Here is a 17,177-nt window from a genome sequence, read left to right as displayed (position 1 = left end):
GTGACTTTGAATCAAGGGAAGGTTGTAATTTTCTTTGTCCCCAGAGTGAGAAAAACCTGCACATGTTTATAGATAGGATGCAAGGAGCCAGATGAGAAGAGGGAGAGGTTGAAAATGGGGGAAAGATGAGGGATAATTGACAGTGGCAGGGTTTCAGAAAAAGCATGAAGGTATTGGTTTAAGACTAGGTAGAGGACTTTGCTTGAATGGGTGGTAAGAGATTGGGAGGTACTACTTATTCTCTAAGATTGGGGATGAGGATGTAGAGATAGGTGGACATATAGATATATTTGTACAGTTTGAAAAAAGAGCAAGAAATTGAAATACTTGTGCCTAAAAATGTTAAATTTCTCAAAATAGGAAGTGCATTGTAGAGGACAGAATTGAGTAGGGGGCTTCAAGATGGTGTTATGTGCTTAGCCATTAAAAAGAATGGGAGAGAGAGACAGCTAATTGAAGAGAAATATAGTAAAAAGGATTATTGAGCTTCATTAAGGGCCCAGATGAAGTTGGAGACCATAACTTAGGAGTGTAGAGCTGTGCTTCTCAACCATTTTTGTTTTAAGCCCATGCCGCCTTCTCATAAACGTAAGAATCTCATGCCTTCCTTTAATGTGGAGGCTGGATGGGGTAGACTAGGTGAGTGGAGATTTTCTGAATATGTCATAGTAATATCGAATATCTTTTCAAGTGTTAAATTGACACCAAAATAGAAGATTGTTTTAGGTGATTCCAAGGTTACTTTCAACTTGAACATATTTATAACCTGAATGTGAGGTGTCACTTTCTAAAAATATATATATATTTTAATTAATTTATGTATTTATCTATTTTTGGCTGTGTTGGGGTCTTCGTTGCTGCACATGGGCTTTCTCTAGTTGCGGCGAGCTGGGGCTACTCTTCATTGTGGTGCACGGGCTTCTCATTGCGGTGGCTTCTCTTGTTGAGCATGGGCTCTAGGCGTGCAGGCTTCAGTAGTTGCAGCACGTGGACTCAGTAGTTGTGGTTCGCGGGCTCTAGAGTGCAGGCTCCATAGTTGTGGCGCACGGGCTTAGTTGCCCTGCAGCATGTGGGATCTTCCTGGACCAGGGATCGAACCCGTGTCCCCTGCATTGGCAGGTGGATTCTTAACCACTGCGCCACCAGGGAAGTCCCTAAAAAAATATTAATTGAACTGTGCTATGAAGTAGCAGTAAGCATTCTATCACTGGAGATACTCAAATATAAATAGTATCTAGACCATCATTTATTAAGGATATTTAAGAAGGGTTTCCTGTGTTAGGTTTTGGGATGGTATGGATTGCTTTCAAATTTATAGATATTATGATTTATCCTTACAAGTGTTCCAGGCACACTTATTTCAAGACTATATTTTTTGTATCTGAATGAGTCCCTGGGAAATCAAGGCAAGGCCTGACAAAGGAAAAACTATAGGATTGTTTGTTTTCCACAATCACAGAAGATAAATTTTATGACCAACAAAAAGAGTAAATTGCAGTTGTAGACACAAGGCGAAAAGGGTGGGAAACTCCTATCTGTAGCAGCTTCAAAGGATCTCTGAGGGGAAATAATAAGGGGTGGGTGATGTAATATATGTTATGAATGAATATAATTTAAAGAAACAAGAGTCTGTTCCTCACGGATAAGATGGGGGCAGGCTTGTAGAGAAAATGGTAAAATAAACTTGTACTTGCATTAATCTGTCTCTTGGTGACCGATTAGGTTGGAGAAGCAGCTATTGGGTTCTGAATTGGATGTGGTTATCTCCACAGTCCCTTCCACCTCTAAGCCTCTGGTTTAGTCTGTTAGTTCTCAGCACTATGGTATGTCTGATGATTTTTTTTGTTTTGTGTCCACAGTGTAGTGTTCTTCAGTGTCTGAAAGAGCTACTGCAGAATTGGCTGTTGTGGCTTTCTATGGACATCCACGTGAAATCTGTGAACAGTCCTCTGTGAGTTATCTTACAACCCTCCTTAAGAGTTGATCTATACAAAACTGTTTGCATATGGAGTTTAATAGTGTGGCATAAAACCTAATTGCTTCATGTAAATGCTTAATTGTACTTTTCTTAAAAAAATGTTTTTTGTTACTTTTCACTCTTCCCTACAATCCTGTGAGGAAAGTTAATTCTTCAAGTTTTATTCTATAAGTCAGAAAGCAACCCCCAAGCCTCTGAGTCACTTGCAAGAGTTAATATAGCAAAACAATGGCCAGCTGATGTTAGAACTTGCAACTTTGACTTCCATTCAGTTTAGCTCATTTTATAAAATGTATTCTTGCTTATATGTGAAGTCAATTTTGATGATGGCTAGGAAGATCTGTAATTTTGCTGTACAGATTTTTTTTATGTTTCTCTGATGTATTTTGCTTATATATGTTAATTTATTTTCACTTCGTAATTAAAAAAGAGCCCTGAATTTCCATTATGTTCATTACTGTTAAATGTGAAACCTCAAAGTGAAAGTAAAAGCCTGAATGAATTTCAAGGAACTGCCTGATCAGGTTTTTTTGACTCTTTCTACCTAGAGTCTTTTGCTTCTCCTGTATTCTTTTTTAACATTAATTTTTTTTTATATTATAGAAAATTACAAACATATTCAAAAGTAGAGAAAATAGTACAATTGTTACCCTTATGTACGCATCACCCGGCTTCAACAGTTATCAACTCATGGTTAACTTTTTTTCATCTATAACACCCCTCACTTTCCTCCTCCTTTGTACTAGATATTTTTTAAGCAAAACCCAGACATCATTTCAGCTGTTGAAAAATGATACCAGTATAACACCTAAAAATTAATAGTTCTTAATATGTTCAAATATCTAATGGATGTTCAAATTCCCTGTATTATCAGTCACATTCTTACTTTATAAGATAAGGATCCCTTAGCTCCAACTGCAAGTAGCTGGTGGTTGGCTTAGTTAGATTAGCCCAGATTTATTTTTCTATATGTTCTTTTCCCTATAGTTATCTCCTACTTTGTTAGGAGAATAGAAGCTTCTTGGGAGTTGCCTGGAAACTTTTTAATTCTTCATATTCATTATTGCAGTGCTTCCATATATCGTGTATGTCTGATCACTTTTAGAAGGAAATGGAGCATTAGTGCGTAGTGAAAGTATCTTGTAAAGCAGTGCTTCTCAAAGTGTGGTCCCTGAACCAGCAGCATCAGCATCACCTGGGGTCCTGTAGAGATACAAATTCTCAGGTACTACCCTAGACCTACTGAAGTAAACTCTGGAGGTGGAGCCCAGTAATCTGTGTTTTAACAAATGCTTCCATAATTTTGGTGCAGGCTAAAGTTTGTGAACCACTATCATAAAGAAATTCCATTTGAATAGTTAACCTCTTCAAACACCTCAATTCTATTAAGAATAGTATGTTTGCATTTATAATCTTTGGCTAATTTGCAATGTAAGTCTTAGGCACCCTAATACAGGTGCTTTATAATTTATATATTTTCTTTCTAAAAATCCTAGGATCCTTTTTAATTAGTGTCATAAATTTTGAGAGGGCATTTACAAAGGGGCTCTGCTTTCTAAAATTCTTAAAACAGATAAATGGACATAATTGTAGGTAACTTTGCTTGTCATAATACTACTTGGCATTATATAATATAGCTGTTAAGTTCTCAATAATTTTTCTATCTTGGAGATATGAGTGTAATGCTATGTCTCTATCGTATGACCATATGCCATATGACTGGCAAAGAGGGAGTAAATTGTAGTTGTAGATCACAAGGAGAGAAGGGTGGGAAACCATTCTCAGCAGTGGCTCTCCGGGGGGCATTTTTGGTTGGCACAGTGACTGGGAAGAGGGTGCTAACATCTTTTAGTAGGTAGGAGCCAGAGGTGCTAAACGTTCTGTAGTGGGTGGGGAGTAGGAGGCAGTCCTGAATGGTGAATTGTGTCATCCAAAATGCCAGTAGTGTCCTGTGGAGAAACACTTTCAAAGATGCTACCTGAGCAATCATCATCGTACAAATTATTTCAGACACATTTGTCAGATGCTGCCAGAAATCATAAAGTACAGTTTTGCAAGTGATGGGCTGACTGTATGTATGCCCACCTATTTGAACCGTCTCTTAATCTTTCCCTGCTTGCTCTGGCACAGAATCATCATGGTGGTGGGTAATGGTAGAGTTATCATCATCTCAGGCTCTAAGACTATATATATGCTATTCCTTTTTCCTTGTGCATAACTGTTGTTGGCTACCTAGATCTGAGGTTAAAGCTATGAAATCACATTTCCCAGTCTTTTCCTAATCCACTCAACAGTGGATTGAAGGAGGGGGGTGGGGAGATGGATGGATTGAACCAGTTATACCCATGTGTAATTTAAAGAGACATGGTTCATTGATTTGGGAAGAATATAAAATATCTAGATCTGGTTTTTACTAGAATGAAAGATGCCAAAAATTTTACTCATTCAGTTTTAGAATTGAATTCCAGTTAAATTAAAGTGAAAATATTTTTAACAGCATTTTAGTTCAGGAATTTAGGCAAAACTGGGTTTGGATTTGTGTACTTAGAAACTAATTTGCTGACTGCTATGGTCCCTGGACATTGGTGATATTATCTAAAGTCTGGAGCTTAATCCTTTCTTTCTATGGTATTTACTAGTAGAATGGTTGCTCAGGGATGTTCTATGAATTGATCTTAATGGTTCCCTAGAGGGCTGTATAGTTTTGTGGTTAATCACTGCAGTTAAAAAAATGTGAATTATACATTGGAGCACTGATCGTTTTCTGAAATTCCCACCGACTTTCTGCTGTATATTTAATCCAGCTTTAGCTTGAAAAATGTGAGGACTTTTGCTAATATGGATCTTGGTTTCTTATTGCAGAGAGACAACTTTAGGTGGATCCATGAACTCTGTGTCTAAACTGATTCACTATGTAGGGTGGCTGTCCACTACTGCAATGCGCTTGGAAAACAACAGTACCTTCTTGCTGCACTTTATTTTGGATTTCTATGAGAAGGTAGTACACATCCCATTTTCACTACTTTGATTTTTGTGATGGCTGTCTGCTTTATTAGTCTATTGTTTAAATTTTATGCACAACTATTAAGTTGGGCTATGACCTTATTAGCATACTTGAGATAAGCTATGTATTTTGAGGTTAATGATTGTATTCTGGCCTGAATAGTTGACATGCATAAAACAAAGGGGAAAAAGCAAAAGCTTTTTTTGAAGTCCAGGTACCACTTTAATAGACGTTCCCCTGAATAATGCTGGCCCTAGACAGAAGTCTGTCTTTATTATCACTTTTTTCTCATCCATTGTACATTTCCAACCCCTGGTAAAAGAACAAAAATACCTTTTATTTCTTTAGCTCTCCACCCCGCACCTTTCAACTGCCTTATTTCTCCCAGTACCTATGATTCTGGTCCTCTTCTATTGTTTTATAGTATTCAACCTAGACAGAACTATTATCCAGAAAGTACCCACTAATCTCAGATTTCTTGGCTTCTTCCCTTCATTGATACTTAGTTGTCTTGTGTTATATTTGCTTGGAAGCATGCTCCTTTGTTTTCCAGGTTGACAGCTAACTAATATGATAATTCAGTATTTATAGGACTTAAGAAGAAAGAAATGTTCCCTTCCCCTTTCTCCCTAACTCTAAGATCTCTCCCCAGAAAAAAATAAAAGAGTTTAATAACTACCTTGCAGAAATAATCCTCTATTGTAAGGTTGCTGTTTGGTGAGGTACATTTTTAAGCAGGTTGTGGCTACGTATTCTATTTATGAGTCAGGCAGGCCCAAACCTGATGTTATATTATTGCTTATTCTCTAGTGGTGATTCTTTGAGTGAAGTTGGTTGAGGAGTTCTGAGGAGTAATTTATATACTGGTGTTGTCATTCTTCCCAAAAGGTGTGTGACATATATATAAATTATAACCTTCCATTGGTGGTGTTGTTTCCTCCTGGGGTCTTCTATCCTGCACTCCTCAGCCTGGATTCCAGTATCCTGAACCAGCTCTGTTACATTATGGACAGGTACAAAGCCTTTTTACCATTTTATGAATTAATACATCATAATTCCATCTTCATTTTCCAGCTATACAATAATTTATGAATATACTACAATAAGTTTATTGTACATAATACAGTGAAATATAAAATACAATAAAATTGTTATCCATTTTCTGCCAGGACCTTTGGAAAAAGGAAACATGGCTTTCTTTAGGGAATGACCTTCCAACAGTTAAAATGGGACTATTTTAACTGTGTTTTTAAAATGTCACTGTGGGGGGATATCGATTAAAAGGATTCACAGTTAAGGATCTTTTGTGCAGTGGTACCGTTGCACTCGGCATTGTTAATTCTCATTGCTGTGTCTCAAAGAATAATTAGTCATTTACTGACAACTGGTTTAAGTCTACATAGCTTCTCTGGTAAAAAGAACATTTTCTGGGAGATAAGGGGAGCTATTACCAATTATATGAAACTGTAAGTATTATTTCTGATCTCTTCTAATTTTTTCACTTATGGACTGAAATTGCTCTTTTTAGCCCATAAGTGTAGGCCCTTTTGGCATAACTTATGAAACTATGCCAAGGTTAAAATGTTGAAAAGCTACTTAGAATAGTTCTCAGGCAAGAAAAGATTACATCTCTAAGTTTTCCCTTTATCCTTTCTACTGCACCTTTTTTCCACATTAGGAAAATACGTTTTGTAATGTTTTGTATCAGTGACTGCTTTTGAGCCTCTATTAATTTTTAACAGTGAAACATTAAAAGCATTTCCTTTTTTACTAAAGTATAATTTACAGAGTCATATCTTAAATGCATATCTTAAATTTACAAGTACTTATCCTAAATGTACAACTCAGTATTTGAGCCTCTATTAATTTTTATTCTTTGAGGAAAATGTACCACAAAAGGAAAAAAAACTTAAATAGACAGCTGGATATTTGTGTATGTGCATATATTTACATTTAAAATGTAAACTTTTGTTTATGTTTACATATCAAAGGCATTTAATGGTAAAAGTTCTCTTTGCTCTGTCTTTAGGTATCGTAAAAATTTGACTGCTGCAAAGAAAAATGAGTTGGTACAAAAGGTATGGATGATGAATCTCTGTTTTAAATCACCATTGTTTAAAAACTGAGTGTAGAGATATATGATCTGTTGGAAATAAGAAGGAAAGGGAGCATAGGTGATAATGACAATTTTTTTTCTTTCCCAATAGACAAAATCGGAGTTCAGCTTCAGCAGCAAGACCTATCAAGAATTTAATCACTATTTGACAGCCACGGTTGGTTGCCTGTGGACATCCAAACCCTTCCAGAAAGGATTATATATTGACCCCAAAGTCTTAGAAAAAGCTTCAGTAGCAGAGTACAAAAACAGTTTAAATTTAGTCCATCATCCTGCTCTTTTGGGTTATGCTGTTTTCTTTCTGCTACAGGTAAGAGTATTTAAATGATTTTTAGATTTTCTATAGGAATACTATGATGGCAGAAATAGGAAACACCATAAATTTAGCGTGTCTGAATTGCAAGACGTGTTCAGTCATACTTTTTGAGTATCAGCTAACTTTTGGGCATTGTGCTAGGCTCTGGGGATTCAAAGTTAAGTAATTAGTTTCTACCCACAAAGAGCTTGGGCTTGTGGCAGAGACAAATTTGTGAACATTACTGCAAATACAGTTAGGTGAAGTGAGAAGAGATACAATTGTGAGAATTAGTGAATATTAGTTCAGTTCTACCTGGGTAGAGGTGGTGCCAGGTAAGAAAAGGGTACAGAGAAGTTGAAGCTTTAGTAAAATCCTTCTAGGCAAGATGGAAAATGTAGGCTAGATGATGTTATAATTAGAGTTGGAGTCTTAGCCAAAGACTGCTGATTTAATGGGTTGATATCAGTATGTAAACAAGGAGGTCTTCTCAGGACTTTACACCAGCCTTGTCATTTTCAACATTATCAGTGACTCAGAGGACTCAAATGGTGTGCATATCATATGTGTGGATGACACAACAGGATGGGATTACAAATACACTGTTAGAATCTGGATTCAGAATTCCCTGAACAGACTGGAACATTGAGAAATCTAACAAAATGAAAAAGTGTATAGAATGGGGGAGATATTCATTGAGTAAATGTTTAATATATTCATGTAAGAACCAGGCACTGTGGTGAACAAGACACATCTGAGTACTGCCCTCGTAGAGCTTGGAATCTAGTCAGGGAGGCAGTCATTAAACAGACATCTTACAATAAAGAATGATGAGAAATATAGGGAAAGTACAGAGAATGATGAAAAAATATACAGGGGGGCTTCTGTAGAGCCAGTTCAGGCTTTACAGAAGTGATGCTAATTGGAGTTTTAAAGGATGAGTGTGAGCTTGTCAAGACAGGAGCAGTATTTGAGGAAAAGTGTAAAGCTAGAACAGGGGACAGCAAACTTTTTCTGTGGACGGCCAGACTGTAAATATTTCAGGCTTTGCAGGCCACATGGTCTCTGTTAAGATTACTCAACCTTGCTGTTGTAGCGTGAAAGTGGCTATAGACAATGAGTAAACAAACGGGCATAGTTGTGTTCCATAACAGTTTATTTACAAAAACAGGCATTGGACTGGATGTGGTTTGTGGACCCCTATGTTAGAGCATGCTATGTTTGAGGAATTAAAGCAGAATTATAGGGCTTGAGCAGGGATTCTACCCTGACTCAGCAGCAGAAGTACCCGGGCTGCTTTTCCAAAGTATACATCCTTGATTGCTTCCAGCCTGACATTTTGATTTACTAACTGGGGTCAAATCCAGGATCTGCTTTTTTTTTTTTTTAAACATGTTTATTGGAGTATAACTGCTATACAATGGCATTATGGTTTTCTCAGGGTATATGCCCAGTAGGGGGATTGCTGGGTCATATGGTAGTTCTATTTTTAGAACTATCTATTTTAAGGAACCTCCATAGTGGCTGTATCAATTTACATTCCCACCAACAGTCCTTTGCCCATTTTTAAATTAGGTTATTTGTCTTAATGGCTTATAAGGCTCATGTCTATATTGTAGATTCAAGTTGCTTATCAGATATATGATTTGCAAAGTTTTCCCCTATTCTTTGGGGTGTCTTTTCATTTTTCGGTTGGTATCTTTTGAAGCACAAAAGTTTAAGTTTTGATGAACTCTATTTATTACTTTTTTCTTTTATTGCTTGTGCTTTTTTTTTTTAATGCCTCCTCATTTCCTTCTCCCCCCAGCCCCTGGCAATGACCAGTATACTCTCTGCTTCTATGAGTTTGATTATTTCAGATTCATCATATAAGTGGTATCTTAGAGTATTTGCCCTTCTGTGTTTGGCTTATTTCACCTAGCATAATTTCCTGCAGATTTGGTCTCTCAGTAGATTGTGGAGGATAAGGGATATTGGTTTCTCCTCATGATGTCTGTCTGGTTTTGGTTTCAGGTTAATTCTGGCCTCAAAAAATAAGTTAGGAAGTATTCTCTCTCCTGTTCTTTGGAAGAGTTTGTGAAGGATTGGCATTAATTCTTCTTTAAATATTTGGTAAATTTTACCCATGAAGCCATCTGGTCATGGGCTTTTATGTAATTTCTTGATAACTTTTTTAAAATAAAAATGTCTTTTCCATTATGGTTTATTACAAGATACTGAATATAGTTTCCTGTGCTATACAGTAGGACCTTGTTGTTTTGATAATACTTTTTATTTCTTTTTTGGTTGTTGTTTAATTCTTTTTTTTTAATTTATTTATTTTTAACATCTTTATTGGAGTATAATTGCTTCACAATGGTGTGTTAGTTTCTGCTTTATAACAAAGTGAATCAGCCATACATATACATGTCTTGTTTACTGTAGCTTTATAGTATAGTCTGAAGTCAGGGGGTCTGATTCCTCTAGATCCCTTTTTTTCCCTCAAGACTGCTTTGGCTATTCAGGGTCTTTTGTGCAATATTTTTAAGCAGGGTTGTAGTATGGTCTGAGTTGACGTTCAGTGGAGATCACTTTGGCTTTTTGGTGGAAGATAGAGTTATAAGAGGAGGCCTGAGTGGAAGCAGAGGCACCAATTAGGAGGCTCTTGGTGTAGACAAAATAGATTGATAGTGATTTGTATGCAAGTGGTGGTAGTGAAGATGCATAGAAGTGGGCTGATTGGAGATATACTGCAGAGATAGAGCAGACAGGGCCTGATGGCTTGATCAGAAGTGGGAATGAGAAAAAGGAAAGGACTTTTGAGTTTTTTGAATGGAGCAAGTGGGTTGATGGTGGTTCCATTTATTAATAAGAGGAATACTGATAGAAGAACAGGATAGGTTATTTTGTTTTTTGCAGAGGACAAGTTGAGAATGAAGTTTCGTTTTGACGTACTTAAGTTTGAGATGCCTGTTAGATATCCAAGAAGAAGTGTAAGTAGGCAGTTTGAAATAGGGGCTTAGAACTCAAGAGAGTGGTTGGAATGAGAGGAATCAATATGGAATTCATCAGCATGGACTATACTTCATCAGTTCCAAAAACACATATTTTTTTCACTTTTTATAACTTCTCAGAGATCAAGATGCATCTTGTGATCAATGTCAGCCAGGCAGCAATCATGATATAGTTGTCATTTGCTATTTTTGAGTGTGTGCAGGCAGATTGCCAGAATCAGACCTTGCAGGTTGGATGTCAGCAGCATGGGGGAAAGATTGGAGACGATGCTGGAGCACTGTTTTAAGGTCTCAAAACCAAATGACTTGGAGGAAGAAGGGAGGGAAGTGGTGAACCATACATGTTATGGACTTTCCTTGAAGCAAGGGCCAAAAGTAGGTTAGATTTATGCAGTTGGGACCCAAGCACCATAGCCTTTATTAGTTCCTTTAAGAAATGCTACATAATCAACACTCTGGCACAGAGGATGATATTGTTTGAAAAAACATAGATATCCACAACCCTTGAGTAGAAAAGTAATTCAGAAGAGTTGGACTCTGAATGTGAAGTTTTAGAAATACTTTCACAACTTAATTTTGTTTATATTTACCATTTCATGTTTGTAAAAATGATATATGATCAAAATCTGCCTACATCTAAAACTCTTTCAATCATTATAAAATAAAAACTTATAAGTGTTAAAAATGCATTGTGTTATATGTAGTTTAACAGGCAGAGTTTTTTCTTAGTGATACATAAAAATTTGTTAGAATTGATGGCTCTTCAATGAAGTACAGTAGGTGATAGTTAAAGCTGGGGAATAACTAGCTAGCTCACCTAGCTCTGAGATTTTATAAAGAATTACAAATTCATAGAATCTACTGGGTACCCAGACTACCTCACCAGACTTCATCCTCATCCTTCAAAACTCAATTCAGGTAATCATATTCCTCAGAAAAAGCCCACCTTCCATCTCCACCCCAGTGGCTGAGTACAGAATTTTAAAAAATGAAGCCAAATATTAGCAAAATGGTGCTCACTTTATCAACTGTGATTTTATTTTTTTTCTGTTTGTGCTTCTAGGGAGAAATATGGAAGGTTATAGTGGGTGCTTATTCAAAAGGAATCCAAGAGTGTTGGTAGGAATAGAACATAGCAAATGAATCAGATAGTGAAGAGCCATCTTAATTTTCTGGTAATTTTTGCTAACCAAATATTTTCATCACCATTTCTCTCCATTTTCTTTTTTGTTTTTGTTTTGAAAGGAATGGCCAAAAGAAAGGAAAGTAAATATGAGCTCTATTCGGGTAAGTAAATTTATTTTCATCATGTTCAGGGATTTCATAAAGCTTCATTTCATCAGAAGAATTTATACCTTTACTTTTCCCCAAATCCCAAGTCTGATGCCTAGACAAAGTCAAAGTGAAGTGTTTGCCTTCTGAATTAATTCCAGTGACTTTTATGTGACTTCGTTGGCACATACCCTCTACATAGATAAAACTATTCATAGTTTGACTCTTGCTGTTGTGTCTGTGCATCATCTTATTTTATAATACACTTGCATATAGTCAAAGTGTCACTGTAATGTGTCTTATTTAACAAAGCCAAGCACAATTGTCTCAATATAGAAACTCTGCTGTGTACATATTTAATATAGGAAGTAATATAATAATGTCTGTGTTGTCTGTTTTAGATGTTAAATTCCTAGAGTGCAGGAATGATGACCCATTTCCATTTCACAGTACTTGTTCATTTGAACAGCTGTTAATGATTAATGATGTTGAGCATTCTTTCATGTGTTTGTTGGCAGTCTGTATATCTTCTTTGGAGAAATGTCTGTTTAGGTCTTCTGCCCATTTTTGGATTGGGTTGTCTGTTTTTTTGTTATTGAGCTGCATGAGCTGCTTGTAAATTTTGGAGATTAATCCTTTGTCAGTTGCTTCATTTGCAAATATTTTCTCCCATTCTGAGGGTTGTCTTTTGGTCTTGTTTATGGTTTCCTTTGCTGTGCAGTAGCTTTGAAGTTTCATTAGGTCCCGTTTGTTTATTTTTGTTTTTATTTCCATTTCTCTAGGAGGTGGGTCAAAAAAGATCTTGCTGTGATTTATGTCATAGAGTTGAACAGCTGAATTTTTTTGCCAATATAATAAAAGGAATATTTAGCCCTTAAACTTCGGGTACTCTCTGGTTTGACTGTTACTTAGTGACTGAGTTTCAGTTACGAACCTGGCCACTCGAGCTAACTCTTGGTATGTGCATCCAGGATGCTGGGAACTCATCCTAGGCAAAGAAGAGGAGGTAGAGAATAAGCAAATGGAATATTTGATAAGTAATTTTCCCTTTTTTGTGCCTGCAGGGGAAGAAATGGAACTGGTATTTGGACTATTTATTTTCAGAGGGGTTACAAGGCTTGAAACTTTTCATAAGAAGCAGTATTCATCGTTCTTCTGTCCCCTGAGCAGAGAGCATAAACCACCTGATCAACATTAAATGAATGTTGACAGAAACAAACTGAGCATATGGGACTAAATTCCTTCCTTGTTGCTGGAGAGGTCAAGTAGCTCAACTTGAGTTTCCATACTCATTTCACCAACAGACTGCCATCCTCAGGGAGTGCTTAGACTGGCCTTCTATCCATGGCTCAGGAGAGCCTCAATGTGGCTAATTTTATTTTTCAGGATCTAGATTCTTTAGCTCATTAGTGAAAAATGACTTCATCATCAGGCTCTGCCTTCCACCAAATTATACATAAAGAGACATATCTGTTATGTGGTGGGATTTTTCACATTCTTGTGGACTATGAGCCGCATTTTTGATGGAAGAGAGCAGGTAAATAATATATGGTGGCAGTTAAGCTACAGACATATTCATGCAAAATACTCAGCTGCCTCTGTAAAATCTCTGTGGATATTGCCATTTTTCTTATTGTGAACAACCACACCAACACCAAGTTAAGAGGATACATTTCTAGCTCTAAAAGGTGGCTCTAAGTAGTTGGTAGATTTCTGGGCCTTCACTGGTAGCAGTTTGATGAGAGAAGGAAGGGAAGAGGATTGTGGGATAATCTACATTCCTATTTATACCAGTTTGATTTCACAAAACTGCTCTATTTTGTGTGTGTGCACATGTATGTGTATGTATATATCCCATTTTTTAGTGTTTAGGTCCAAATTAACTAACTGTAACTATGTTCAGGAATAATTCTGAAGCTTTTAAAAAATTGTATAATAGCTAGAGTATCTTGCTGAAAATTGACTACAAAATTTTGCTTCAGCGCTACTGAATAACTGTCCCTCTTTTAATAAAATTCGTATCATTTGAAAGAAATCAAGCTGAATTTATTTTTATTTTATTATTTATTTTTATTTTTTTTTTGTGGTATGCGGGCCTCTCACTGTTGTAGCCTCTCCCGTTGTGGAGCACAGGCCCCGGACCCACAGGCTCAGCAGCCATGGCTCATGGGCCCAGCCGCTCCGCAGCATGTGGGATCTTCCCGGACCGGGGCACGAACCCGTGTCCCCTGCATCGGCAGGGGGACTCTCAACCACTGCGCCACCAGGGAAGCCCTATTTTTATTTTTAAGTGCACATTGTGGCTCTTTTTTTTTCCTTTTAAAGCAAAACAGAACCCTAAACTATATTATTGGATGGTGTTCAAACTAGAAATACTATTTATTCATTCATTTTTTTCATTCATTTTTGATTTAATACATATTTATTGAGCTTACCATATACCATGTATTCTTCTGTGTGCTGGTTATACAGTATCTGCTTTTGTGGAATTTACTACATTCCTTTGGAGAAGACAGATAATACAGATGTAAACAAATGTACAATATCAGGTGAAAAAGCAAGGAATAGGGACAGAAAGAAACAAACTGAGCGTATGGGACTAAATTCTTTCCTCATTGGTAGAGAGGCCAAGTGGTTCCACTTGAGTTTCCATGCTCGTCACCAATACACTGCCATCCTTAGGGAGCGCTTGGATTGTCTTTCTATCCATGGCTCAGGAGAGAGAGCCTCAATGTGGCTAATTTTATTTTTCAGGATCTAGATTCTTTAGTCCACTAGGGAAAAATGACTTCATCATCAGACTCTGCCTTCCACCAAATTATACATAAACAGATATACATGTTTGAGGGGGTTGCTACTTTAGATAAGATGGTTAGGGAAGGCCTGTTTGAAGAGGTGGCCAATGGAGAGGCCCTAATGAGATAAGTGTATGAACCATGTGAATATTTGGGGAAAGAGCATTCCGAGAAGAGGTAAAGGCAAGTAAAAAGGCTTAAAAATGTTAACTTACTTGGCATGTTTGAGGAATAGCAGAGGCCAGTAAGGTTACACCATAGTGATTAAGGGAGAAACATGGTAAGAAAAGAAATAGGGGAGAAAGCCAGAGAGTAGTTCATGAAGATCCTTATAGCCTGGTATGGATATGTAATGTGAAGCCATTAGAAGGACTGAGAGTAGAGGAGTGGCATCATTTTACTTACCTGTATGGAACTGCAGTGTGAAGGTTAGACTGAAGAGGATTAAGGGTGAAAGCAGAGAGACCAGTTAGGTTATTACAGTGTTCCAGGCAAGAGTCTTAGACTAGTGTGGTGGATGATGGAGAGTGGGGTGGGTAGTTAGATACTGGATGCAAGCTCTAAAGGTAAAGAAGATAGGATCTGCTGATAGCTTGGATATGAGGAGAGAGAAAGGGAGGAGTAAAGGATGACTCCTAGGTTTTTAACAGTAGCTGGGTGAATTCTGGAACAGAGAGATGAGGAACAGATTTGGAGGAATGTGGAATCACGAGTTTTTTTTCAGTCATGTTAGTTTGGAGATGCTAAATAGGCAGTTGGCTATCCAAATCTAGAGTTCAGGGTACAGTTTGGTACTGACAAAATTGATTTGGGAATCTTTACTGAATAGCCATGACATTGGATGAGATCACTTAGTACAGCTTGAAAAGAAAGTGGCAAAGGACTGAGCCCTGGAGTATGCCAATGTTAAGAAGTAGAGGAGGAACCAGCAAAAGACTGAGAAGGACCCACCAGTGAGCTTAATGAAAAGTCAGGAGACTGGTGTGCTGGAAGCCAAGTACAGAAAGTGTTTCAAAAAGGAAGGGTTATTTAATGGTGTGGAATGTAGCCTATATACCTGGATAAAAGAAGCTTTAGCTGCTTTGAAGTAAATCTGATAGCTTCCCCAATGGGTAACTATTTAGAGAATTCTCTTTTTTTTTTAAGTTTGTGCTCCAAATAACTTCCCATATTGTTTTTCAGAACATGGTATTTTGATCCTTAAGATCATGTAGAACTTTAAATTGTGAGAAGGGGTTTGATTCGTTTTTATGAAATTTAACCAGTAACAATCTTCAGATCATGGAAGAAACTTTTCTAAACTTAAGTTTATGTTCTGGGAGAAAAAAATTTTCTCCTTTAGTTTGCCTTTTTGTTTAGTAATGATTCCCTGGGTACCTTTTTGACCATATTCTTCTCTTGATCAATTTTTTAACCCACTTAAGATTAGATATACAGCTATGCAAGTATGCCAAATCTAGTTATTTGAAAAGTCTTTTTTGAAGAATCTTCATGGCAAAGAAAAACAAAATTTAAATAAGAATAGCTATTTTGTTTCAGTACCAAACATGCCTAGAAAAGAAAAGAAATAGAAAATGTGGTTTATTTTCCCAGTTGTACAAAAAGAACACTTTGTTTACCCAGTATTTGTGTAAAATTGTTGATGTTTTAAATATTGACTTAATATTCAATAATAACACTGCTATTAGATTTCTAACATTTTATTTTTCTTTTTATCATAACTTCTCCTTTGGTCTTGGGGACAATCTGGAAAGAAAAGTAGATAAGTCTATGGTGCCTCACATAACTTTTATTAACATAGTAGAAATTCTCTTTATATCAGATACATTTTTTATCACAAAATGGTTTACTAGATAGAAGAAAAAATATTCTCTAAAATTAGTATTATATTTTTAAGATTTTTTTCAGTTGATACTACTTTTCACTTTGTTTAAATTATTAGGTTTTTTAATATAGAGAGCCTCTGTTTCTGTCATGTAAAACAAAATCTGTTTCTATTAAAGATGGATGCTATGGACTGAATGTTTGTTTCCCTCAGATTCATATGTTGAAGCCCTAACCCCCAATGTGATGGTGTTTGGAGATGGGTCCTTTGGGAGGTAATTCAATTGTAAGGGTGGAGCTCCCATTAATGGGATTAGTGCCTTTATAAGGTGAGACAAGAGAGATACAATCTTTCTCTCCACTATGTGAAGATCCAGCAAGAAGGCAGCTGTCTACAAGCTAGGAAGAGGACCCATGATGGCACCCTGATCTTGGACTTTTAGCCTTCAGAATTGTGAGAAGTAAATTTGTTTTTTAAAGCCACCCAGTCTGTGGTATTTTTGTTATATAGCAGCCTGATCTGATTAAGACAATGGGCAATCGTGTTTAACAGAATATACTGTTGACCAGAATCATTAATGCTTTATTTTTATCATACTCATAAGAGGATATCTTCCCAAGGAGCATAATAGTACATGTGAATTAAAGTACATGTGAATTAAAGAAATTGACAAGCTGATCCTAAAATTCAAATGGAAATGAAAAGTACTCCCGCTTTCAGGAATGCAACATTTTTCAGCTTGCCAGGAAGAATATTAGCTTATCTAAATAGATTTGGTGCACAGAGCTGGAGGCTGGATGTTAAGGAGTCCTTCTATTGCTTCTAGTTTTAGGTTCATCATTAGTGAATTGTACAACCTTGGAAGTCACTTAAATACTTTGCCTCTTGATTCTCTCTTT

At 36.7% G+C, this 17,177-nt stretch overlaps 1 protein-coding gene across 1 annotated transcript in view; it reads left to right on the top strand.

Moving 5' to 3' along the window:
* The window catches only part of CENPI (centromere protein I), a 41,148-nt gene extending 27,478 nt beyond the window's left edge, over positions 1-13,670 (top strand). The window contains exons 16-22 of the mRNA XM_024746532.1: positions 1,860-1,951; positions 4,841-4,976; positions 5,871-5,995; positions 7,012-7,060; positions 7,190-7,408; positions 11,632-11,673; positions 12,723-13,670. Of these exons, the coding sequence (XP_024602300.1) occupies positions 1,860-1,951; positions 4,841-4,976; positions 5,871-5,995; positions 7,012-7,060; positions 7,190-7,408; positions 11,632-11,673; positions 12,723-12,824 (765 nt within the window). The 3' untranslated portion in view covers positions 12,825-13,670. The remainder of the gene's footprint in view (positions 1-1,859; positions 1,952-4,840; positions 4,977-5,870; positions 5,996-7,011; positions 7,061-7,189; positions 7,409-11,631; positions 11,674-12,722) is intronic.
* The last annotated feature ends 3,507 nt before the right edge of the window (positions 13,671-17,177 follow it).

The sequence above is a fragment of the Neophocaena asiaeorientalis genome, unplaced genomic scaffold (assembly GCF_003031525.2).
Source record: "Neophocaena asiaeorientalis asiaeorientalis breed wild unplaced genomic scaffold, Neophocaena_asiaeorientalis_V1.1 scaffold406, whole genome shotgun sequence".
In the NCBI taxonomy this organism is placed as follows: domain Eukaryota; kingdom Metazoa; phylum Chordata; class Mammalia; order Artiodactyla; family Phocoenidae; genus Neophocaena; species Neophocaena asiaeorientalis.
The sequence above is the reverse complement of the archived record's forward strand: the minus strand, read 5'-3'. Positions and strand labels throughout refer to the sequence as shown.